The 26,498-nt window shown below is 46.3% G+C and overlaps 1 protein-coding gene across 3 annotated transcripts in view; it reads right to left on the reverse strand.

The window, feature by feature from the left end:
- Positions 1–25,769, reverse strand: part of lef1 (lymphoid enhancer-binding factor 1) — a 182,020-nt gene extending 156,251 nt beyond the window's left edge. For 2 of the 3 annotated variants that reach the window (XM_078209350.1, XM_078209359.1), the window contains exons 1-3: positions 25,254–25,581; positions 24,991–25,057; positions 24,712–24,851 (exon numbers count right to left, since the gene is read on the reverse strand). In XM_078209350.1, coding sequence (XP_078065476.1) covers positions 24,712–24,851; positions 24,991–25,057; positions 25,254–25,463 — 417 coding nt within the window. In that variant the 5' untranslated portion in view covers positions 25,464–25,581. Of the gene's footprint in view, positions 1–24,711; positions 24,852–24,990; positions 25,058–25,253 lie in introns of all 3 variants that reach the window. The other variant, XM_078209341.1, reaches the window with a different exon arrangement.
- Positions 25,770–26,498: the final 729 nt, after the last annotated feature.

Below are 26,498 nucleotides of genomic sequence, written 5' to 3' on the forward strand. Positions count from 1 at the left end.
TACTTTAACTTACCCAGTCCTCTGAACATTCTGGAGAAGTGAGAACAAAGAAGATTTTATGACTTGAAACAAAAATCTGTACCGTGTGCAAGCAGCAGTGAAAGGCAGTGAGTTGTTAAAATCCCTCCATATCCTTATTCACGGCCGTCTGCACCAAGCAGTGACCTATTGTATCTTAGACAATCACATGAATGGAAGGTGTATTCCTCTAATCTTTTGTGGGTCCGCTCGCAAGGCTGTATTCTGACACCGAACAAAGAGTAGACGAATTCTACCCGACAGACCTTGGATGAACTGAAGATCAGCAGCGTCCAAAGATACGGGATCCAAGCTCGGCTGTGCAACTTTGCTGTAAGCTGGAACCGCCTCTCACAAATACCAGCACGTGAAGAATAGCAAAGTCATCCCGGAAAAGCTCAGCATTGCTGCAAGGAGGAATAATTCACCTTCCGCGCAACTGTGCCAGAGCAAAGATACATGGAGACCTTCAAGAAAGGGTCTTCTCTTTCCAAGATGGCGCCGGACGACTTCTTGCAAGCTGTGTCCAGCATACCTTCTAATTCTATCTTTTCCTTCTCTATGAACGGTATGCTTGGTCTGCATAGCGCGCAAGAAACAATACTTTTCACTGTATCCCAATACATGTGACAATAATAAATCAAATTTTTAAAAAATCAAATCATTCACACTTTCTATTCTCTCTGTGACTGCCATTAGCAGCCTTTCCCCTGGTATTTGTGGCTATGACTCATCTTTCATTCCCTCCCCCTGCAGTATAAATATCTCCCACTTTCTCTGCCTTTTAGCTTTGACAAAGGGTCATCTGGACTCGAAACTCTTTTCTCTCCTTAGAGATGCTGCCCAAACTGCTGAGATTTTCCCTTTTGGTCTTTTTTATCAATGGGTGAGGGTGTAAAAATGAATGATGTCGTATCGACTACCAGTCAACGCCCGATTGAAGTGAACGTAGGAAAAACTCCAACATGGTGGCAGCCAATTCCATATTGTTCATTTTAAGCCCAGTTATAATCGCCCCCAGGATTTCACCTTTCTTCTTACTCATTCCCAAGAACACCACATTACTGTTATTATCCATTCAGTGTTGCCCTTGAACCAACTGGATGGTTTGCAGAGGGTTTATCATTCACTGAGTGACTCCTTTACATTCATGTAAAATGCTCTAAATTCTTGAATTCAATGCAAAGTGGCTTTCAAAAAATCCTAAATCCCATGACTGCTTGTCATGTTTTGACACAGCTCTGTTGGTGCGGAGGGAGATATGCAAAATGCGCATACTGCCCCAAACCACAACATGACAGGGTACATTCCCTTTTTGTTCACAAAAAAAACATTTCGACAGAATCTAACTGTCTCCCCTTAGATATTCATCAACATTACTCATGTTGACTCCCACACCCATCAACATCCTGGGACTTACCACTGACCAGAAGATCATCTGGACCCAGCCATATAAATACTGTGGCTTCAAGAGCGGATCAGAGGCTGGGAATCCTGTGGGTGGTTAACTGAACCCTGCCCAACAGGGAGGCGATGCCCTAGTGGTATTATCACTAGACTATTAATCCAGAAACTCAGCTAATGTTCTGGGGCACCTGGGTTCGAATCCCACCACGGCAGATGGTGGAATTAAAATTCAGTGAAGAAATATCTGGAATTCAGAATCTACTGATGACCAATGAAACCTTTGTCGATTGTTGGAAAAGCTGGTTCACTATATCCTTTAGGGAAGGAAAATTGCTGTCCTTACCCGGTCTGGCCTACATGTGACTCCAGAGCCACAGCAATGTGGTTGACTCTGAACTGCCATCTGACATGACCCAGCAAGTCATTCAATTCAAGGACAACTAGGGATGGGCAATAAATGCTGGCCAGCCAATGATGCCCAGGTCCCACGAATGGGTAAAACAAAATCTACAAGGCATGGACAATCTTAGTTTGGAGTGTGGTTGAATGCTCTCCACTGGTCTGGGTGAGCACACCCAAGAAGCTCGACACCATCCAAGACAAAGCAGCCCCACTGATTGGCATCTCATCCACCACCACATTCACTCCCTCCACCACTGGTGTCGTGACATACAAGATTCATACAAGATTCATACAAGATTCATACCGGTGGCATATAAGATTCACTGCAGCAGTGGCTTCATTTTCTGCCGGCAGGTTTTACATGGGGCAGGAGAATGAAATTGAAGGAATGGGATTCCCTCCCAACCATCCAGACCATGCAGCAATTTAACGCTGGAGCGAGAAAGGCCTCAGATGGGTCAATTGGGGCCCCAATTGAAGCCCTGGCCTTTTAAGGGCCATTTGCCACAAAGCCTCAGTTGTTGGGCTAGCGGGAGGATTTCTCTGGTATGGGATAAGCCCGTAAATGAAAGCGAGAGGGCTCCATTGGAGTCATACAGTACAGAAGAGGCCCTTTGGCCCATCAAGCCTGTACTGATAAAGCTACACTAACCCCACTTTCCAGCACTTGGCCCTTAGCCTTGAATGTTAGGACATTTCAAATGCTCACCCAGGTACTTTTTAAAGGTTGTGAGGTTTCCTGCCTCTCCTACCCTCCCAGGTAGCGCATTCCAGACTGCCACCACCGTCTGGGTGAAAATATTTTTCCTCACATCCCCTCTAAATCTCCTGCCCCTCACCTTAACATTATGTCCCCCCATTATTGACCCTTCACCTGAGGGGGAACAAACAGCTGCTTCCTCTCCACCCTGTCCATGCCCTTCATAATCTTATCCACCTCAGTTAGGCCCCCCTTCAGCTTTTTCTGCTCTAAAGAAAACAACGCGGCCTTTCATCATAACTCAAATGTTCCGTCTCAGGCAGCATCCCGGTGAATCTCCTCTGCACCCGTCCAGTGCAATCACATCCTCCCTATAGTGTGGCGACCAGAACTGTACACAGTCCTCCAGCTGTGGCCGAACCAAAGTTTGAACAGCTCCAACATAACCTCCTTGCTCTTACAATCTGTGCCACGACTGACAAAGGCAAGTGTCCCACATGCCTTCCGAACTACCCTAGTAACCTGTCCTGCCGCCTTCAGGGAACTGTGGACAATCACACCCCCCACATCCCTCTGCTCCTCTGAGCTTCCTAGTGTCCTGCCGTTCACTGAGTACTCTCATGTCTTGTTAGTCTTCTCAAAGGGGCATCACCTTGTACTTTTCAGGGTTAAATTCCATGTACCACTGATCTGCCTGTCTGACTAAACCCCCCCCCCCCCCCCCCCCCCTCACCTCCACCTTGTCTGTTTGCTCACCAATTACTGTCAAGAGGAGGGTTGCGAGGCGGCATGACTTTAAACCCTCCTGTGACGCTCCTTAAAAATCCCACCTCTTTAAGCGGGATTTTGGTCACCTTCTTAATGGCTCCGATGTTTCCAAGCTGGGCGCGGGAGGGTTGGGGACAAGGGCATTAAGTTTTGCCTCACTTTTTAAAGTGATTCCTGTCTGGATTGGCAGGGGCAGACGCAGAACAGAGGCTTCAGCACAAGACATAGACACAAACATATAAATTAGGAGCAGGAGTAGGCCATTCGGGCCCTTGAGTCTGTTCGTGGCTGATCTGATTGTGGCCTCGACTCCACTTTCCTGCCTACACCCTCCCCGCCCCCCCCCCCCCCCCAATAACCTTTGACTCCCTTATGCTCCCATGAGCCATGGCGAGAGACAGGTCTACCTGTCTGTGCAGGCATAAAACCTTCTAAAGAGGGGTTCGGCTTCACTTGGGCTGCTCAGGATGTCAAACATAAAGAAAAGCAAGAGAAATGACACCGCTTGAACAATAACATTATACGCGGGATGTTAACAGTGTGGTACCCAAGTACGGGCTTAACCTCACTGAAAAGACAGCTGCAGTTTGCACCACATACACATACACTCGACAACAAGAGCAAAGTGAAAGGTCAGGCTGATAGGAATAGCATCCCCAGGTGTTATTGTGGTTAACTTTATTTTCAGTGTTAGCTGAGCTACCTGAACACTCTTATCTTTTCTCATCACTCGTACATCACCACCTCCCCCCCTCCACACCCTCTTTCCAACGCCCCCTCCCCCGCCAACTCATCTGATAAGAAATCCGCTCAGGTACAGTGGCTTAGCTTCTGCAGCGCAAGGCATGACATACCACACCACACGGGCTGGCCGACAAGCTGGCTACATAGCAAGCAGTAAACAACAGAAGGCAGCTTTCGTGTGATTTGGGGCAGCATTTTCCAAAGTGTCTGGCATGGTGGCACAGTGGTTAGCACTGCTGCCTCGCAGCGCCGGGGACCCGGGTTCCATTCCGGCCTCGGGTGACTGTCTGTGCGGAGTCTGCACGTTCTCCCCGTGTCGGCGTGGGTTTCCTCCGGGTGCTTAGGTTTCCTGCCACAGTCCAAAGATGTGCAGGTTAGGTGGACTGGCCATGCCGAATTGCCCCTTAGTGTCCAAAGGTGTAGGTTAGCCATGGTAAATGAGCGGAGTTACAGGGACAGGGCAGGGGATTGTGAGTCTGGGTAAGATACTCTTTTGGAGAGTCGGTGCAGACTCGATGGGCCGAATGGCCTCCTTCTGCACTGAAGGGATTCTATGGTCTCTTTTATTCCAAAGATTTGAGTCCAGTTTATCATCCCGCTTGCCAGCTGATTAGACCGTATCATTGCCCAATAACAACAGCCTGATAAAAGTTTTGCGATAACTTTGTGACCGGTTTTACAGAATCATAGAATCCCTACAGTGCAGAAGGAGGCCATTCAGCCCATCAAGTCTGCACCAACCACAATCTCACCCAGGCCCTATCCCCGTAACCACACGTATTTACCCTGCTAACCTCTCTAATCTTCACATCCCGGGACACTAAGGGGCAATTTAGCACGGCCAATCAACCTAACCCACTCATGTTTGGACTGTGGGAGGAAACCGGAGCACCCGGAGGAAACCCAGAAACTCCACACAGACAATGACCCAAGCCAGGAATCGAACCCAGGTCCCTGGTGCTGTGAGGCAGCAGTGCTAACCACTGTGCCACCGTGCCGCCGCCCATTTCACTGGAGTCACTATCACCCCCGCCATTTTAAGGTAATGTTCCACTGACGTATCACCAAATTGTGAGAGCGTCTGTACAGGCGCTGGCAAACCAAATGAGCAATTCACCTCATGCCGTTCCCAGCACCCCCTCCCCATAACCCTGTGTATTCCTCCTTTTCAGACTACAACAATCCAGTTCCCTCATGAAAGCCTGGATTGAACGTGCCTCCAGCACAGACTCAAGCAGCGTCTTCCAGATCCTAACCACTCGCTGTGTTAAAATGGTTTCTTCAGGTCTCCATTGATCCCATTGCCAATTTATCTCAATCCGTATCCTTTCATTCTCCATCTGTGGGAACAGTTCCCCCTCCGCCCCCCCTCCCCCCCACTGGCCCGTCTACTCTGCCCCAAGCCCTATTCAAAACCATTTTGAATATCTTCATCAAATCTTCGCTCAGAATCATGTGCGGTGTAAAAACAGGCTTCAGACCCATTCCTGCCAGGTTGGTTAGGTTAAAATCAGGCCGATGGTATTCTCTTGAATCTTTGCTGTGTGTGGTTATGGCATGGCTCCTTTAAGATTGCTGCGTGGCCACTATCTTAAAGGGACCATTAGTTGTGTGCTACCTGTTTATTGCAAAGCACAGTGGGGTCCAGATAACTGAATGTCCAGCACAGTTTAGAAGGATGTGGACAGTATTTTGTTTACTTAAAACCATTCTCACTGAGGCTTTGCCCCATCATTCACAAAATGCTCTAAGTAGGGTCTAGCTAAAGCTTTCCCCCCGCCCTGCCCCAGCCCCCTCACTTTAGCTGCTCACTCTCCCCCACACTTGGTGCAAGACAGTCTTACCAGAAATAAAGGCAAACAAGTCAGAAAAAAAAGACACAGCTCTCACCAACTCTCCCACTCCTTCCTGTGTGAGATGTCAAGCAGCTTCCCAGCACTACTCTGTACAAAGCTTCCTCAGTGATTGAAAACAAACCCATGCAAACAACTGCAGTTTTAGTTTGCCTCTCGACTTGACAGTATTTATGTTTTTGCCCTACGGGGAAAGATGGAGGAGCCTGGACCTGCATTCTCTAGAGTTTAAAAGAATGAGAGGGGATTTCATTAAATTATAGAATCCCGACCATATAGGAGGCCATTTGGCCCATCGAGTCTGCACCGACCCTCCGACAGAGCATCTAACCCAGGATCACCTCCCTCCCTCTCCCCATAACCCCATGCATTTACCCGGCTAATCCCCCTAACAGCCTGGACACTAAGGGGCAGCTTGCCATGGCCAATCCACCTAATCTGCACATCGTTGGACTGTGGGAGGAAACCAGTACACCCGGAGGAAACCCACACAGATACGGGAAGAATGTGCAAACTCCACACAGACAGTGATCCAAGCCGGGAATCAAGCCCAGGTCCCTGGCGCTGTGAGGCAGCAATGCCAACACTGTGCCATTTCAACGCTCCAGACTACAGTCTGCAAAGTTCCCACAGGGCTCAACAGAGTAGATGCAGGAAAGATGTTTCCCCCCTGGTTGGGCAGTGAGGAGAGGGGTACAGTCTAGAACCAGGGGACACAGTCTCAGAATAAGGGGTTGACCATTTTGGACTGAGGTGAGGAGAAATTTCTTACTCGGGGGTAGTGAATATTTGGAATACCCTTTCCCCTGAGGGGTGGAGGCTCAATGATCGAGCGTATTCAAGACAGAGATTGGTAGGTTTCTCGATATTAAAGACATCAAGGGTTTGGGGATAGTGAGCAAAAGTGGTGTTCACTAGAAGATCATCTAGTTGAAAGGTGGAGCAGGCTCGAGGGGCTGAATGGCCTACCCCTGTTCCTATTTCCTCTGTATTCTGACACATTCCTGGCTGGTCCCCACACCTGCTCTTTGTAAACCCGATCAATAGAGTCATAGAGGTTTACAGCACAGAAACAGGCCCTTCGGCCCAACTTGTCCATGCCGTCCTTTTTTTTTAGCCACTAAGCTAGTCCCAATTTCTCACGTTTGGCCCATATCCCTCTGTACCCATCTTACCCATGCAACCGTCTACACGCTTTTTAAAAGACAAAATTGTACCCATTTCTACGACTACCTCTGACAGCTCGTTCCAGACACTCAGCACCCTCTCGGTGAAAAAGTCCAAAGATGTGCGGGTTAGGTTGATTGGCCATGCTAAAAATTGCCCTTAGTGTCCTGAGATGCGTAGGTTAGAGGGATTAGTGGGTAAATATGTAGGAATATGGGGGTAGGGCCTGGGTGGGATTGTGGTCGGTGCAGACTCGATGGGCCGAATGGCCTCTTTCTGTACTGTAGGGTTTCTATGATTTCTATGATTCTATGAAAAAAATTACGCCTCTGGACCTTTTTGTATCTCTCCCCTCTCACCTTAAACCTATGCCCTCTAGTTTTAGACTCCCCTACCTTTGCGAAAGGATGTTGACTATCGAGCTGATCTATGCTTTGCCGCCCATGCCTCGTTCACCCATCATCACTGACCCGGTGAATTATATTGGCTCCCGGTTAGGCAATGTCTTGACTCTATAATCCCCACACTTGTTCTCAAGTCTCACCATGGCCACAGTCCCCCTGACATCTGTAATCAGCTCCAGCCAATTCTGGCCTTCCATGCATCCATGATTTTCTTCAATCCAACCATTTTGTCCACACCCTCAGCTGCCTGTCCCTCATAAGTTCAGGAATTCTATCCCAATCCCTCCTCAACCTCGCTTCTTTCCTTTAAGAGACTCCTTGAAACCTGCGTCTTCAGTCGAGTGTTTTGCCATCTGCTGCAGTATCTCCCGATGTGGCTCATTGTTGCTTCTTAACACCGGAGTGAAGCAAGTTGTGTGGTTTTGCAATGTCAAAGGTGCTACATAAATACAGGTTTCTTGCCTCAATGATTACTCAAGATAGCTGAAGATGTGGGTGATGCTGTCGGTTGTGGATGGGATGACTTCATGGCTGGAATTTTATCGCCCCGCCCGCCACAGCAATCGGAGCGGGCGAGGGGCGGACCATGGAAAGGTCTGTTGACCTCGGGCAGGATTTAATGGTTTTGGGACAAGCAAGGCTGTAAAATCCCGCCCCATGTCTCTTTTTAAGCTCAAGTTAAAAAGCATCTGGAATTAAGAATCTACTGATGACCATGAAACCATTGTCGATTGCCGGAAAAACCCATCTGGTTCACTATTAGGGAAGGAAATCTGCCGTCCTTACATGGTCTGGCCTACATGTGACTCCAGATCCACGGTAATGTGGTTGACTCGCAACTGCCTCGGGCAACTAGGGATGGGCAATAAATACTGATGTGGAGATGCCGGCGTTGGACTGGGGTAAGCACAGTAAGAAGTCTCACAACACCAGGTTAAAGTCCAACAGGTTTATTTGGTAGCAAATATGACCAGCCAGCAACATCGATGTCCCACGAATGAATTTTTAAAAGATTTTCAATTCAAGCCCTGGTGTGTGAAGCATCGGGAAACTGCAGCTGGCAGGAATGTTGAAGCCGGCAAGATTTGCTACGATTACAACACAACCGGGCATGCCTCTATCATCTTCGCCAAGGCTTCAACAGGAGGGTAAAGGAAATAAAATGGGTGATGGGCAGTCCATAATATTCTTCCTTCCATTGTGTCTGTTGGGAAGGGTGCATGGTAGGCAGTCCATCCAATGTTGGCCATGTACACACTCATCAACATTGGCCATTCTGCCAACAATGGTTGTTGAATAATGGCTGGGAATCAAAGGTGCAGAGGTCACTTTCGGTGCCCCACCTGTCAGTCACTTTAAGTTGTAAATAATTATCTTTTGGGATACATTTGTTTTCCTCAAGTGACTATATAAGCAGAAGTGAATCAATGATAGGTCAGATAGGTAGTGTAGCAAGGCGATTGAGACCCACTACATCAGCTACAGGCAGATCAGGGCTACGAGAAGATAAGGATCACTTAAAGGTAAGGGCGGCACAGTGGCACAGTGGTTAGCACTGCTGCCTTACAGCGCCAGGGACCCGGGTTCGATTCCCAGCTTGGGTCACTGTCTGTGCGGAGTCCACACGTTTTCCCCGTGTCTGGGTGGGTTTCCTCCAGGCGCTGCCACAGTCCGAGAGACGTGGTTAGGTGCATTGGCCATGCTAAATTCTCCCTCAGTGTACCCGAACAGGCGCCGGAGTGTGGCGACTAGGGGATTTTCACAGTAACTTCATTGCAATGTTAATGTAAGCCTACTAATAAATAAACTTAAAAATAAAAGATCCGATGATACTATTCAAAGATGAACACCGGAGATTTCCCTATGTCCTTGGCCAATATTTACCCATCTTTCACCCTCATTAAGGTAGATGATTTGACCGTGTATTTTAATTGCTGTTCATTGGACAGAAGGATGTCGTATTTTCAATTTTGCCACTGACGTGGAGTTGGGACCATAAGACCATAAGACCATAAGACACAGGAGCGGAAGTAAGGCCATTCGGCCCATCGAGTCCACTCCACCATTCAATCATGGTTGATTTCAACTCCATTTACCCGCTCTCTCCCCATAGCCCTTAATTCCTCGAGAAATCAAGAATTTATCAATTTCTGTCTTGAAGACGCTCAACGTCTCGGCCTCCACAGCCCTCTGTGGCAATGAATTCCACAGACCCACCACTCTCTGGCTGAAGAAATTTCTCCTCATCTCTGTTCTAAAGTGACTCCCTTTTATTCTAAGGCTGTGCCCCCGCGTCCTAGTCTCCCCTGTTAATGGAAACAACTTCCCTACGTCCATCCTATCTAAGCCGTTCATTATCTTGTAAGTTTCTATCAGATCTCCCCTCAACCTCCTAAACTCCAATGAATATAATCCCACGATCCTCAGACGTTCATCGTATGTCAGGCCTACCATTCCTGGGATCATCCGTGTGAATCTCCGCTGGACCCGCTCCAGTGCCAGTATGTCCTTCCTGAGGTGTGGGGCCCAAAATTGCTCACAGTACTCCAAATGGGGCCTAACCAGTGCTTTATAAAGCCTCAGAAGTACATCCCTGCTTTTGTATTCCAAGCCTCTTGAGATAAATGACAACATTACATTTGCTTTCTTAATTACGGGACATCAGGCAAAGGGCCGGCTGATCCCAGTTACCAAATTCTGCCCACACAGACAGAAGCAAAATTACTATTCATCCGGGTTTCACTGGGGAAAAAGGCTTTGCTTTTAAAATCAGGCAGCAACTGTACTTTTGCATAAAAGATACTGCCTTAGTGGATCGCAGACATCAACGGGAGGAGGCACAACAGCAGATGGCAGACGGACTTCCAGGACCAAAAATAAAATCGCAAGTCATTAAGCGGCAAAAATTACGAGGGATGGTGTAAATTGAGGATGATCATGTGATGTGCACAAGACATCAGAATCAGGCTCTGCCAGTCTTGGCCCCAATTCTATCACTCAACATCCGAAGTGGCACGGTGGCACAGTGGTTAGCTCTGCTGCCTCACAGTGCCAGGGACCCAGGTTCGATTCCAGCCGTAGGTGACTGTCTGTGTGGAGTTTGCACGTTCTCCCCATGTCTGCTTGGGTTTCCTCTGGGTGCTCTGGTTTCCTCCCACATTCCAAAGATGTGCAGGTTAGGTGGATTGGTCATGCTAAGTTGCCACTTAGGTCAGAATTTTACCGGCACGCCTGCCCCGATTCCGGGGGACGGGCTAGGTTCGGAGAAAAGCTTTCGCAGTTGGCCTTTGGGCGGGATCGTACGAACCTTGGGCGGACGTGCCGGTAAAATTACACCCTTAGTGTCCAAAGATGTGCAGATTAGGTGGATTGGCCATCAGGAATTGCCCCTTAGTGTCACAAGGTGTGTCGGTTAGGGGGATTAGCGGGGTAAATACGTTGGGTTATGGGGATAGGGCCAGGGTAAGATGCTCTATCGGAGAGTCGGTGCAGACTTGATGGGCCGAATGGCCTGCGTCAACACTGTAGAGATTGTATATGATTGTAGGTATGGGGTGAGACTGGATGTGTGAGGGCAGCTGTGAACTCTTCTACCTGCTACATCAACATACAAGCAAGACCGGAATCGAACCACAAACAGGCCGACCTGTTGTGCTGAAAAGTAAACCCAAAAATAATACAAATGACGCATGCTGGTATTAAATCCAGCCATCCCACCCTCTGCAAAAACCATCATTTTGGTCTGGTTCAGAGGCTCTTGTATCAAGTCACTTTGAACCATCCAGTCTGTTGTTACAGTAACATCAAACAAGAACTGTATGTGTCCTGCCATCACAGACAGCAACATTGAGTGGGATTGTAGCTGGCTATCCAATATCTCCTCACATGTCTCAGTGTCAGATTTTGACCAATTAGACTCCTGGAAAGGAAACGTCTTGGAACGTTTTGCTACCATAAAGGCGCTTTACAAACGCAAGCTGTCATTGTTATGGTTAATGGCTCAACTTATAGCTGTCGCAAAGACCAAGGCTGGAATTCTCCGACCTCGCCCATGGCTGGGATTCTCTGGACCTGCTGCTGTGAAGGGAGATTTGACTGAACACCAAATTCTCCGTTCTCGCTGGCTGCGATAGCGGGGCGTACGGGATCGGAAAGTTCTGGCCCAATTCGCCCAATAGAAATCATCATAGAAACCCTACAGTATAGAAAGAGGCCATTCGGCCCATTGAGTCTGCACCGACCACAATCCCACCCAGGCCCTACCCCCATATCCCTACATATTTTACCCGCTAATCCCTCTAATCTACGCATCCCAGGACACTATGGGGCAATTTTAGCATGGCCAATCAACCTAACCCGCACACCTTTGGACTGTGGGAGGAAACCCACGCAAACACAAGGACTCCACGCAGACTCCAAGTTACAAAATACATTGTATCCTGACGTGGTTACTTCCACTTATAATACCAGAATTCAATGAATATAATTGGCCTGATATGGCTAAATTGGAACACATGCCTTCTTTTAAGATATTGAAACCAATAGATCCAATGGCAATGGCAAGATGCATAAGTAACTTATGTTGTCTATGTTCATTGGAAAGTTATGTTCTGTAAATGCATTGGAAGCTTGTTCAATAGTAACTTCCAAAAACAAATTGGGAACATACTTGACGGGAAATAATTGCAGGACTCTGAGGAAAGGGTTGAATGGGATAGTTCCTTCAACAAGATGGCTTAGTCATGATGGCTTGAATGGCCTTATTCTCTGCTGTATCTTTCTAAGATTCTTTGGTTCCTATATTAACTATAACGTCTCAAGAGAGTCTTTAGTAATTAACTCAGACTTTTTACTAACTAGGTTAAGCAAGGATTCACATAACAAAAAAGCTGCATGGTGCTGAGAAGCACCAGGGTATGGTATTACAGTCAATATCACTCCGTGGACACGTATGAGGTTTCGAAGATTATGAAGTTTTGGGGCTGTGTTTGTAATTTCGGGGAAATGAAGGGGGTTGTGTGACCTGTTCTGACATCTGCCTAACAACAGGCCTGAGCATTTTGATTGTTCGAGATTAAAGGGGACATAGCTTGTTTTACTGGGAAAAAAGTGCAGACAGTGCCAAAGGCAGCTGTGTTGCTGGTGCACAAGCAGCGAGTCTCTGAAGTCCCAGAAAAGTGTTGAGCATGTCAAGTTGCAAACAGTTGTGTTTTAAACTGTCTATTTAGTTCTAAGATGAAAGAGAGTTGTGGGTATAAATAATAGCTGATCAACATCTCTACCTGGATACAAGGCCCATGTGATTCGTGTTGCCATGGTGATGGACCTTTTAGATGAGAAGGGTGCAGAGGATGCCATTGTGATATCAGGTTGCAGTCTTTCCTAAAATATCTTACTGAACGTCACAGGCAGGCTACTCTGCCAGGACCATCTCTATGGTTCAACTACCAGAATATGGGTGGAAGCTCGCACTCGGACAGAAAGGACCAAATTCATGAGAAGTTAAAATGAAGTTACGAGATTTGCCTTGCTTGTGCCAGAGGGGGAATCTCCATGAATATTCTCACTATGAAGGACAGTTCTAGGGTTAGATGTTACCAGGCTGAGGAAGGACAAGAACAGAAGTAAACCCTCAGGAGCCAAGAATCATTTTGGACTGATTCTGGGAGAACTGCTTAAAGGAGAGTGTAATGCACATCAGTGAAGTGTATATTTTCAGTGATGCTAAAAATAAAAGGGGGTATTCCATGCTGTAGTTTGAAGTATAAGTTGCCTACAAAGGTAGTGTTTAGTCAATAGTGCTTTTAGTCTTTTGTTACAGTAAGCATATTAAAACGCATAACCTCATTGTGTCTTCCTTTCAGCTACTAACTGGAAATTTGAATTTAATTTTAAAAGTTTTAATTGGTCTCTCCAGAGATTGTAACAACACCATTTTGCAACTTGGATGTTTTCTTGGAGTGACCTGACTTGAAATGGGAACAGATAACTATGTTTAAGAAGCAGCAAACCAAACTGCTAAGAAATCCCATAGTCATTTTCCAATTCTTGGTATGCTCTCCCCTTATGAACATACCAACCATACCAAAACTTACACAACCGAGTCAACAGCCAAAGACTCAGGGTCCTCACATGTAGAGCCTGGTGCTTCATAACTAGCTGAGTTGCTAACTAGCAAGAACATTGGTAAGCTTCCAACTGCAACCTTCTAAGGGTCATTCTACCTTTCCAGCTGGAGCCGCACAAGAAGAATTCCAATCACTAATGAGAGTGCTATCCCACAATGCCCAACAATGAGTCACCATCCTTTCGAATAGGCCAAACCAACTCAGCTGCTGCAATTTCAATTCTACCACTAAATGTCAATTTGGTTCCATCCTGACGCACGTTACCTTGGAGCCATATTGACCACAAGAGGCTGCGTTTACTGCTCCAAACCCAACCACCTAAGGAGACCAGTCACTAGTTTGCGCAGTCCATTTGCATTTATACACACGGCACGGTGGCACAGTGGTTAGCACTGTTGCCTCACAGCACCAGAGACCCGGGTTCGATTCCAGCCTCGGGTGACTGTCTGTGTGGTATTCACATTCTCCCTGTGTCTGTGTGGGTTTCCTCTGGGTGCTCCGGTTTTCTCCCTCACTCCAAAGGTGTGCAAGTGAGGTGGATTGGCCATGCTTAATTGTCCCTCTGTGTCCCAAAATGTGTAGATTAGATGGGATTAGCCATGGTAAATGTATGGAATTATAGGGCAGGGGAGAGGGCTGGGGTAAGATACTTTGTCAGAGAGTTGGTGCAGGCTCGTTGGGCCGAACGGCCTCTTCTGCACTGTAAGGATTCTATGATTCTTTGAAAATGGCATGAACTCTGTTTCAAAACAGATTTTCAGCCGTGCATTTTAGTAACCAGTCTCAGGGCCAGAGCTAGACAGAAGACTAGACACTCACTGGATGCTCAAATAGATTTGACCTGCAACTTTCACAACAATTGGTTTCTGGCTTCATGCAAGAGAAGTGTTTGCTTTGCTGATTGCCTCACCCAAGTGTAAGGTTGTGGGTTCAAGCCCCAGTTCAGAACTTGAGCAGATACCCTAGACTGATGGCTCAGTGCAGCACTGAGAGAGCGCTGCAATTTCAATCATGCTGTCATTCGGATCGGATACCAACCAAAGGCCTGGCTGCCCATTCAGTTACACTGAAAGATCCCATTGCACTATCTGAAGAAGCAGGACATTGTCCTTCCTAGTGTCCTGGCCAACTGTCATCCTTCAACCAACATTTTCTAGACCAGATTAATGGATCGTTAAATAAAGAAGGAATTATTCAGGATAGAATTAGTAGTCACATGGAAAACTGTGGGTTGATCAGGAGCATTCAGCATGGATTTCTAAAGGGCGAATCGTGTTTAACTAACTTGCTGGAGTTTTTTGTAGAGGTAACAGAAAGGGTCGATGAGGGTAATGATGTTGATGTGGTGTATGTGGACTTTCAGAAGTGGGCTGATAGGTAGCAGATGAAATTCAATGCGGTGAAGTATGAGGTGATGCGTTTTGGTAAGAACAACATGGAGAGACAATATAAAATATGTGACAAAATTTTTAAGGGGGTGCAGGAGCAGAGGGACCTGGGCGTATATATGCATAGATCATTGAAGGTGGCAGGATAGGTGAGAGAGCATTAATAAAGCCGACAATATCCTAGGTTTTATTAATAGGGGCATAGAATACAAGAGCAAGGAGGTTATGCTGAACTTATACAAGACACTAGTTAGACCTCAGCTGGAATATTGTGTATAATTTTGGGTGCCACACTATAGGAAGGATGTGAACGCATTGGAGAGAGTGCAGAAGAGGTTTACAAGAGTGGTTCCAGGGATGAGAAACTTCAGTTATGAAGATAGATGGGAGAGGTTGGGATTGTTCTCTTTCATGAGAAGGCAACCAAGAGGAGATTTGATAGAGATGTTCAAAATCATGAGGGTGCTGGACAGAGTAAACAGGGAGAAACTGTTTCCACTCATGAAAGGATCAAAATGAGAGGGGCACAGATTTGAAGTGATTTGCAAAAGAAGCAAATGTGACGCGAGAAAAAACTTTTTCGCACATTGAGTGGTTGGGGTCTGGAATGCACTGCCTGGAAGTGTGGTGGAGGCAGTTTCAATCAAGGCATTCATAAGGGCATTAATGATTATTTGAATAGAAACAATGTGCATGGGGTACGGGGAATAGGCAGGGAAATGGCACTCAGTCATGACGCTCATTTGGAGAGCCAGTACAGACATGACGGGCCAAATGGCCTCCTTTGGCTTCTGTGGAGGCAAACTGTTGAAAGATCAATGACCAGCGGGCACAGATTTAACTTGATTGGCAACAAATCCAGAGTGTCATGAAAAACAAAATTGTACTTGTTACAGGTTGGGATTTGGAATGCACAGCCTGATAGGGTGGGCCCGTAGCGCAATGGATAACATGTCTGACTACAGATCAGAAGATTCCAGGTTTGACTCCTGGCTGATTCGGTGTGAGCTTTTTGGGCAGCAAGGTGGCACAGTGGCTAGCACTGCTGCCTCACAGCACCAGGGACCCAGGTTCAATTCCCAGCTTAGCTCACTGTCCGTGCGGAGTTTGCACATTCTCCTTGTGTTTGCGTGGATTTCCTCCGGGTGCTCCGGTTTCATCCCACAGTCCAAAGATGTACGGGTTAGGTGGATTGGCCATGCTAAATTGCCCCTTAGTGTCGGAGGAGTAGCGAGGGTAAATGCATGGGGTTATAGGGATGGGGCCTGGATGGGATTGTGATCGGTGCAGACTAGATGGGCTGAATGGCCTCCTTCAGCACTGTAGGATTCTATGATTTAAAAGATATTCAATGGTGACTTTCAAAAGAGAAATGGAGTGGGGAAAATACAGGGATGTGGGGAAAAAGCTGGGAAATGAGATTAATTGGATTATTGTCCAAAAAAGGTCAGCACAGGCTCAGTGGGTTGAATGATCTCTTTCTGTTCTGTGAATTATATCATCAGCACGTGTGGGATCTTGCTATGCTGTGATGCAACTGCACCACAAAATGACTTAATTGGTTATAGAGTGTTTTGGGGTGTCTAGAGGTCAGGAAAGGAATGCAAATTCTTTCTTCTTTTTTCACCATAAAAAGCAACATATTGCTGTGACATAAATAGCATGTAAACAATGCTACTCATTCCAATGTCGACTGAAATGATGCTCACTGCCCCTTTAGTACAATTGACAGTACAATAGCAGCACCCTCTCCCCCCAAAAATAAACCCACGCTGAGAACAATAAAATCTGATACACAAACTTAATGCGTGGATGATAAAAGAATGAAACAGATGGTGGATGAGGAAGCTAACATCTTGGGAGCGTACAGAATCCCTGGAACCTTGCTTGCTCTCGCACCTTACAACTTCATCTCCACTCTTAGGTGTGAGACCGTTTTCCAGCACACTGCAAACCATGTGGTGTTCTCTCTACATCAGTTCCACGTTCAACGAATGGGGAATGGGGGGGAAGGGGGTTGCTGGCATTGCAAATAAATTCCACAGTAAGAAATGTAACATCCACCAGCCAAATGGTAAGGGGACAATCCATTTCCATTCCTTGCATGGACTGCACAAAAATGCCTCGGCTTATATATTTAATTCACCCCTCCCACACCCCCACCACCATTTGAACAAATGTTGTTACTCATCAAGAAGATTAAACGAGTGTAGACACAGTCTTTTTTACTTTTATTTAATATTTACTCTGTGGCTGTAATGATCTGAAGAATACACACACGTCTCAGCGAGCACCCAGAAAGTCAGAGTGGAAAATGAGAGAGTTAGCGCTTCCCATTATAGTTCTGTGGGATCTCTCTTCATTAGTGGCTAAATTTTCCTCTTTGAAGCTTTGCTCTGTCATTACAGTAACCCTTTGAAGTTCTGGTTGTCGTTAATACTGACAGTAGGGGGAACAAGGTCCCGCCGATAGGGGTGTCAGATCAGGACCAAAACTGCCAGCACCTTCATGCAAGTAAGTAGTCAACATGAGAAGCTGGCTGGCTTACAAAGTTTTTCTCCCCCCCCCCCCCCCCCCCCCCCCCCCCCCGCCCCCCGTCCACCCCCAGTACGGTATTTTATTGTACAATACAATCAGACATGTGTTTTATGGTATAGTACAATTATATGTGTTTCTATTGTACAATACCATCAGATGTGTTTTCTACTGTACAATACAAGCAAATGTGTTTTGTGTAGTGAGAGAGGTACATACTGGCAAACAGAGCCCCCACATTTATAAGTTTACCTTTAGCTCATTTTTTTCTCAACAGTGCGTTGGCAAACAAGCAAAGAACAAAATGCCAAATAAAACTCCACTGCCTAGCATTGTCAAGGCAATGAAGTTTACATTTTTTTAAACAATGCAGAGAATAACATTGTCTACACGTGTGTTACAACCACTGTGATTTACAACACTCAGCACTCTTAAGAAACAATGGCGCGCGATTGTAAGGGGATTAAAGACACAGGGCTGAAAATTACATTGTGCAATATTTTGTGTTAATGCGAAAATGACCCCCGCCCCTCCCTATTTTAGCAGAGGTGTTAGTTAGCCTGCTGGAAAATAAATGGATTTATTAATTCCAAAGTGATTCAATTATAACGTGCGTTTGGACACTTCGATTTTCACAGTGCAACTTCCGAACTCTTTTTTTAAAAGTATGTTTATGTTTTTTTTAAAAAATCGAACCAAGTTAATTCGCCACGACTTGCGATTACTCTGCTATTCGCTGCGACTCTTAACAGAAATGTGATTTGCGCTTTAGGGACTGCAAGCCCCCGAGTAAATATTCCACCCATGATGAACATCGCCTCCTGTCTGACATTACAAATGTGTGCCGCAGAATTATTTTATGCATTTGGATTTTTTTTTTCTAAACTGATGTGAAATAACCCACTGCATCTTTTCCTTTGATGTTAAGACATAAATATTTAACGTAGGAACAGACATGTTTTCCTTAACCCTTTCACTGATCAGCCGTTATCAGCTTCAAGTTGTTTGGAAAATTAATATCATTTATTTTCATTCATTTGGAAACTTTGCCTGTTTTTTATGGCTTATCGGTACTAAAATACACGGGGGGAAAATTGGCGCAGTGTGGAAAACAAAGTCTCCCTACAGCAGAAAAAATCTATTACTTACAAAGGCAAGGTGAATGCAGAAAGCAAAGCACATATATGGATATCCTTTTGACTGAGTCAATGCTACCTTTCCCCTCATTCTCAGAGAGTGAATCAAAACAGCAACCCCACAACCTCGGAGAAATCTCTCATTGACACTTTGGAAATGCCCTTCATTCTGGCTAAACTGCAATTCAATGGGGCCGAATCCCCACCACCGGTGGCCTTTTTTCATAGGTCTGCCAGCAATTCGACTGCGTGAGGCATCCTCACTAAACCTCGTGTAGAATCATAGAATCCCTACAGTGCAGAGGGAGGCCATTCGGCCCATCGAGTCTGCACCAGCCACAATCCCAACCCAGGCCCTGTTCCAGTAACCCCACACATTTACTCTACCTAGTCCCCCTGACATTAGGGTCAATTTAGCATGGCCAATCCACCTAACCCGCACATCTTTGGACAGATATTGATGGGGGGGGGGGGATCACTGGCCCATGAACTTTATTGAGAACCCTGAGCAATCTCCCTCCTGCTTAGCCCCCTTAGTGCTCTGTCCATTAGCTGGTATAACATACTCCCATCAAAAAGCACACCGAGATACAGTGCGCATCTGTTACACTGTGCTGGTATTTCAGACAATCTGCCCTAGACCAACAAAAAAAATCATGTTTCAAATAAAACAATGCCACAATCTCTTTTGGCATTAAAAAAAAAAATTATTATAGTCTGCCCTTACAAAAAGTATTTATCACAATTCACTAAAGAACTGTCACATGTACAAAAGTCAAACTTTACTGTACTCCCCCGAAAGTCATCTCCCACCTCACCGATGTGGGAATGGTGTCGCTTTGAGCGTGTGTTCTCATAAACATAGTGAGAGAGAATCTAAAACCAAAAGAGAGAATCTAAACTGTACTTTCCATTATCTGATAAGAAGTGAGCCTCGCGGTGAGAAACACCGCCTCGGTGAATAGTTGCAATGGTCGAGGATTTAACAGACTGTTTACCATAGAGGCTGTGGTGAGGGTAAATGATGCCAGTGTTATGACCAGAAGCGAGAGATAAACTGTACTGGGGCGTACAGGGCAGCAGCGTGCAATGCAAGAGGATAACTTTAGATCAAGCATTGAAAGTTTAAACAGAGAGCAACCAACAGCGATGGTTGAAATAGATTTGATTTGAAATAGAGGGGGGTCTAACTACTAAGAGCACCCCAGGCTGCACAGGAAAGGCCACCGACAATTAGCAATACCATCCAGTTAGAAAGCACTTTTAACAGCACCAAACATAATGCATTTCGAAAACATTGATGCCAACTCAAAAAAGAGACCAGATAACCTCACTCTTGGTCCTTTTAACCGGCAGAAAATGCTGGGAAATTTTGGTGCAGATTCGATGGGCTGAATGGCCTCCTACTGTACTGTAGGGATTCTATGATCTCAGCAGGTCTGATCGCATCTGTAAACAGACCCGAAAGGTCATCCAGACTCCAAACGTTGGCTCTATTCTCTCTCCCCGCAGATGCTGCCAGACCTGCTGAGATTTTCCAGCATTTTCTGTTTTTTGTTGTTTCAGATTCCAGCTTCCGCAGTATTTTGCTTTTATCTTACAGTTTTCAGAGGGTTGGAACACTGAAGACGGTCTCTGAGACTGCACAGAGTGCAGGGCCAGGGAGAACTCTGAAATCAAGTTTGACAATTGATTGCATGTTGCAGGACTGGAAGCCAGTGCGAGTAAGAGGTGATGGGAGAATTGGGTCTGGCGCGAGTTGGGAGGGATCTCCTACATATGGACACGGTAATCACAAGCTGCTGGCAATAAGTAACCATTTGCAGGTTTTTGTTCACTGTAAAGCAGAATTAGTAAAACATATGGGGCCCGCCGAATATTCATTCATTCACAAGATCATCTGAACAAACTACATGAAAATTGCGACATGTTTTTACCTTGAAGCATAAATGCTACCGCAGACCACAGTGAGGTCTCTGGGCAATGCAAAAACACCAGCGAATATTTATTTTGACTGCATCTGCTGCTCACGATATTTTGCACCTACACAGCCTTGTAAAAGAAATCTAGTCCAAGCCCTTCTTTTTAATAAGAAAATAAACTGTTTACAAGGCGGGTGGCAACCATTCCTGCCGTTAATAAAAGCACATCTTTGCTTTTCACGTTGATTTTCCAAATCCTACATCAGGCAATAAATGCACCTATCTATTCCAAAACCCAAGGAGCACCATTTTCTTTCTCTCCAATATTATTAGTACTATTTTCCACTGGAGCGGAACAATCAAATTGTGATTTGCTATTTTCTGCCGAGTCGGTGTGAGAAGCGGGAAAAAAAACCCCAACCCCGAATCCATCAAGGTTACACAGTCACAGCAAAGGCCACGGAAAGTGCCAACTTCAAGATTATCATAATTATATCTAGTTTAGTAATGTTTCCAAAACAAAAAAGCTCGCTTAGCTTTACGATTAGTTCGGTTCGGTACCAGTGGGGTGTGTGGACAAACTGCACTGAGGAAATAACCTTGCTACCTATTTCCAGCATTTCCTGTTTCTGCTGCTGATTTCCAGCATTCGCAGTATTTTTGCACCTCATCCACCCCCAATACAGACCAGATCTCAAAAGTGTGAATTGCATTTAAATCCCTCATTGGGCTTTCGCTCCCCTGTCCTTTCCCTTACACCTCCAACCTCACTGCAATCCATTTTACTAATCTCGGTTGTAACTTGAAACCATCCAAGGCGTACCCCTGCTTCGAAGACACAGTAGCATGTATGTACCAGGACAGAGTGAATTCTACTATCTCAGCAGACTGCTGTCAGAGCAGAACTGTGGAGCCATCCATGTCCACAGTCGCATACAGGTGCCTCTGCACACACCAACTGCAACGCACACATTCCACCCGGAAAAGTTGCCAGGATTAGCAAGCAGATTTGAATCCCTGCTTCTCCCCTCACCAGGGGATTAGCCAGCCAGAGAACCAGACAAGCATGTCATGTACTAATGCTCGACCTCCTCAGAAAACCATGTTCGATGATCACCAAAATTGGGAGCTGACACTCTCACTGCAATGAGCTTGTCCAATGCAGGGCTGACAAACCGCTCTGGGCAGAGTCAGAATGGAAAATGGACTGCCTCCCTAACAGGAAGGCATCCAGTTTGAAAAAGGATAGAATGAATGGATTCCAGCTTGGTCAGTAGAGTTTGGATTAGGTTTCACCCTGGCTTTGTAAGGGGGTGGTTAAAGGAGCACACAAATCAGATAATGCAAGAGAAATACTGCACTTCACTTTAGCCTTTGATCATGATGACAACAGGATGCTGCAGTACTGGATAGCACAGTGGTTAGCACTGTTGCCCCACAGCGCCAGGGACCCAGGTGCAATTCCGGCTTTGGGTCACTGTGTCGAGTGTGCATGTTCTCCCCGTGTCTGTGTGGGTTTCCTCCGGATGCTCCGGTTTCCTCCCAGTCTAAAAGTGTGCGGGTTAGGTGGATTGGCCATGCTAAATTGTCCATTAGTGTCAGGGGGACTAGCTAGGTAAATGCATGGGGTTAAGGGATAGGGCCTGGGTGGGATTGTGGTCGGTTCGGACTCAATGGGCCAAATGGCCTCCTTCTGCATGGATTCTATGATTTTACGGCAGGTGTTACAGTCTGGGCAGCAGACGTTGTTGATTTTCACTTTTGCCTGAAGAGCCATGCAGGCAAACAACAGTTACATTAGCCATGAATTGGGAACTCCTGCAGATAGAGAGCAATGGGACACACACAATGTTCACAATGTTGCAAGGCTGACACGTGTCCATGTTAATCAATGTGAATTCTCTCAAATGGTTCGAATTGCTTTCCAGTATTACATTGGACTAGGAATACATAGTATGTAATACTAGGAATACTATGTATGAATTCACATTGATAGTATTCCTAGTATTACATAGGACTTGCAACCCAGAAACAGACCATTCAGCCCAACATGCTAGTGTTTATGCTCTGCATGAGCCCCCCCCTCTACATTTCATCTGTCAATATATCTTTCTATCCTGTTCTCCCTCATTTACTGATCTAGCTTCTCCTTAAAGCATGCGTGCCATTTGCCTTGACTGTATCAATGATAGAAACCTTCACAGTCTAAACACTCTGGGAAAAGATGTTTTCCTAAATTTCTCACTGGGCTTATTGGTGACCATTATATAGTTGTGGCCCCAGGTTCAGCTCTACTTCTTAAGAGGAAACGATTTCTCTTAAATCTACCTTATCCGCCTCGTAATTTTAGAGGCCCTCATTAGTTCACCTCTCGGCCTTTTCCTCTCTAGAGAAAAGAATCCTCGCTTGTGTAGTCTTTCCTGATAGTTATACCTGCTTAGTATGTACGCCCCTGCAGTAACCCCCAGAGTTTGAAGTGCACCACAATCAAACAGACCACAGGACAATGTGGGAGCTGACACTATCACTGCAATGGGCTTGTCCAATGCAGGGCTGACAAACCGCTCTGGGCAGAATCAGAATGGTTCCTTCCCTAATAGGAAGGCATCCAGTTCGAAGAAGGCTAGAATGAATGGGATGTTAATGCGCCCAAGGCTGGTTAAGTCAACACTGCATCAAATACTCCAACCCTAACTTGTGTGCAAACCGAGGAGAGACAACAGACCCACACTTGTGCCTCAAGCTGATTGCTTCACCACTGTGGTATAGACCACAGCCAAAGGAACACTTTTGTTAAGGTTCGCCATCATAGCCCAGGCTGCATCTGCAGCCAGAGTTGAACCTACATTAAACCCACCCGGCACGGTGTCACAGTGGTTAGCCTCACAGTGCCAGGGACCCGGGTTCAATTCCCGGGCTTGGGTCACTGTCTATGTGGACTTTGCACGTTCTCCCCATGTCTGCGCGGGTTTCCTCCGGGTGCTCCAGTTTCCTCCCACAGTCCGAAAGACGTGCTGGTTAAATGCATTGGCCGTGCTAAATTCTCCCTCAGTGTACCCGAACAGGCGCCGGAGTGTGGCGGCTAGTGGATTTTCACGGTAACTTCATTGCAGTGTTAATGTAAGCCTACTTGTGACGCTAATAAATAAATCATTGGCTCTGGGATTGAACCTTGTAGCCAATTCGCTCTGGGAGAAGCTGTGGCTGCTTTGTCAGTGTTTCAGGGAAGGTAACCCACTTCAAAGAGCAGTGACACCAGGTCTCCAGCCGTGTGTCACAACTGAATTAAAAACATTCTGTCATCAGGGCTACCGTTCTTTGATACACCTCTTCATGTCATTACAAAATTCACAACCCCCCCCATCTGAAAAAAAATCCGGATTTTTTATTTACAAGTTGCTTTCAAGTGTGGTGATTCCTTCTGACACACACAACAACTGTGGCCTGACAGTCAGCATGCGTGGTCCCACTGTCAAAGTGACAAATACCAGAGTCTTATTGCTCCTAAATCAACCCTCTCCTACCCCCCTCTGGGGGGATGGTGAAGAGGCAGAGATTGCAAACAACTGTCCCAATTCTGCACCTTCTCGGCAGCACTGGTCACACAGTCAGAAGCTGTTGTTCACATCTACTGGCCTATTTAAATTTAGCGGTCAAAACTGCTTTTGTGTTTGTTTGGCCTTTATTTTTTCCCTTCCCTCCTCCTCTCTTTGCGGCAAAAAAAAAATCTCCTATCTGCCTGAGAGTCAGTGGTGTTGCTTCTAGACAGAACAATGCGAAATATAGAGGTCAAATAATTTTTAAAATGCCAGGTTCTCATCTGCACTACAGATAAGTCGTTCGTAGATAACATCACAAAACACACACACACAAGACAACTGCCGTCCAGTTATAATTAAAAGTAGGACTTGCGGATGAGGTAACGTAACGAAAGAATCTTAACTGAGAGAGAGAGAACCAGAGGTTATGACTTTCTTTTTAAATGTCTAGACAAGAGGGGGGCTGTGAGTGAGAGCTGCGAACAGTCTGACTCCACACCTGAGAGGTGGGGGGAAAGAGGGAGGAAAAAGGGAGCTGTTTACTCACACACATCACTGGCAAAAACAGTCAACTAACTATTGCAACCTTGTGTGACTCACCGTTCTGGGGACGGGAGGAGAGAGGGAGCCGTTGTTCAGGTAAGGGTCGCTGTTGAGATTGGGGACCATGATGTATCCCGGCTGGTAAGTGCAGTAGGCTGAACTCTTGCTGTAGATAGCTGCATCTTGTCTCTTACCGACTGAAGTTTGTTTTAAAAAGAGAAGGGGGAAAGGTGAGGGGTGTGGGAGAGGGATCACAGCCGAAATTAGGCATTAATAATCAAGTACAAAGTTGACTGGGAAGAAAAGAATGCTTTGAGTAAAAAAAAAACTGCTCACCCTCCTCTGTGTTGCCTCTCACTTTGTCCCGAAAGGATTCCTCGCTGACTTGTGCTCGCCTGCCCACCTAGAAAGTCAGTAACAAGTTTATATATTTTTTAAGGAGAGATTAGGGTAAGAGGGGAGAGTGGGGGGTAAGGGAGACGAGAGGTTATTACAGGGTAAAGACTGTGTATCCGCGGCTCGCATGTCTCTGCTGTGTGTGTGTGTGTGTGCTGTGTGAGTCTGGGCTTCTCCCTCTTGCCCTCTCTCTCTCTGCTTACCTCGGGCTCGGCGGAGTTGCTGCTGTTTTCGCTGCCCGGGTTAATCTCCGACTCGTTGACCAGCGATGACTTGAGGTCGGCCAGATCCCTCTCCTCGGTGGCGTTGATCTCCGCCAAGATTTTGTCCTCCTGCTCTCCTTCGTCCTTGAAGGAGATCATCTCATCGTTGGCCCCCAGCTCCGGGTCGCCACCGCTGTTTAGCTGCGGCATCCCTCTCTCTCTTTGCAACTTTCACACAAAAATACAGTGATGTCCCTGTCCTATTTTTCTTTAAAGATGGGGAAGAGAGCTGGAATCTTTAGAAAAGAACAAAACCTGACTTGTGAAAAAAAAGCCAGTCCCTTTTTATTTTAAAAAAATCTTGCAATTAAAAAGAAATTCAGAAACAAATCCTTAAGTTCTAGGAGCTGTATCAATCTCCCCTCTCTCTCTCTCTGTAGCTGCTTGCAAACTGTTCTTTCGCCTACTTTCTGTTTTCTGTCGCCGTCTTGGGAGTGAATCGAGTTAAAAAAAGCCAAGCCACAAGACTAGTTGGTTGGTTGTACCGGGAGTCGGCGGAGAGTAATGCTTACGAAAGAGAGAGAGAAAAAAAATAGCAGAGAGAAGATGAAGGAGGAGGGAAGGGTAAGGGAGATCAAAGCAGTGCCGCCGGAGTGATTGGCAGGTCTGATTGACGGGGTGGGGGGTGGTGGAGGGGAGGGTGTGTGTTGGTGGTGGGGAGTGGGGGGGGGAGGAGAGCTCTACAATTGTCCTTCAAAAACTCTAATGAGATGCAGAGCAGTCTCTGCAAGCGAAGACCTGGGAGATTTTGTACACAGGCAGCATGTTCTCCCTCTAACCACCCCCCCCCCCCACAAATCAATGCACAGATTTATCAGCCCTATTCTGAACCCCACTCTATTTCTATCCATTGCTCGTCCAGTTAGGGTGGTCAGCTCCCCCTCCCCCCCAGTAGACGTCTATCTGTGTTAGCATTTTTTATATGATCATAGAATGATCATAGAAACCCTACAGTGCAGAAGGAGGCCATTCGGCCCATCGAGTCTGCACCGACCACAATCCCACCCAGGCCCTACCCTCACATATTTACCCGCTAATCCCTCTAACCTACGCATCTCAGGACTCTAAGGGGCAATTTTTAACCTGGCCAATCAACCTAACCTGCACATCTTTGGACTGTGGGAGGAAACCGGAGCACCCGGAGGAAACCCACGCAGACACGAGGAGAATGTGCAAACTCCACAC

This window comes from Mustelus asterias, chromosome 1 (genome assembly GCF_964213995.1).
Source record: "Mustelus asterias chromosome 1, sMusAst1.hap1.1, whole genome shotgun sequence".
Taxonomy (NCBI): domain Eukaryota; kingdom Metazoa; phylum Chordata; class Chondrichthyes; order Carcharhiniformes; family Triakidae; genus Mustelus; species Mustelus asterias.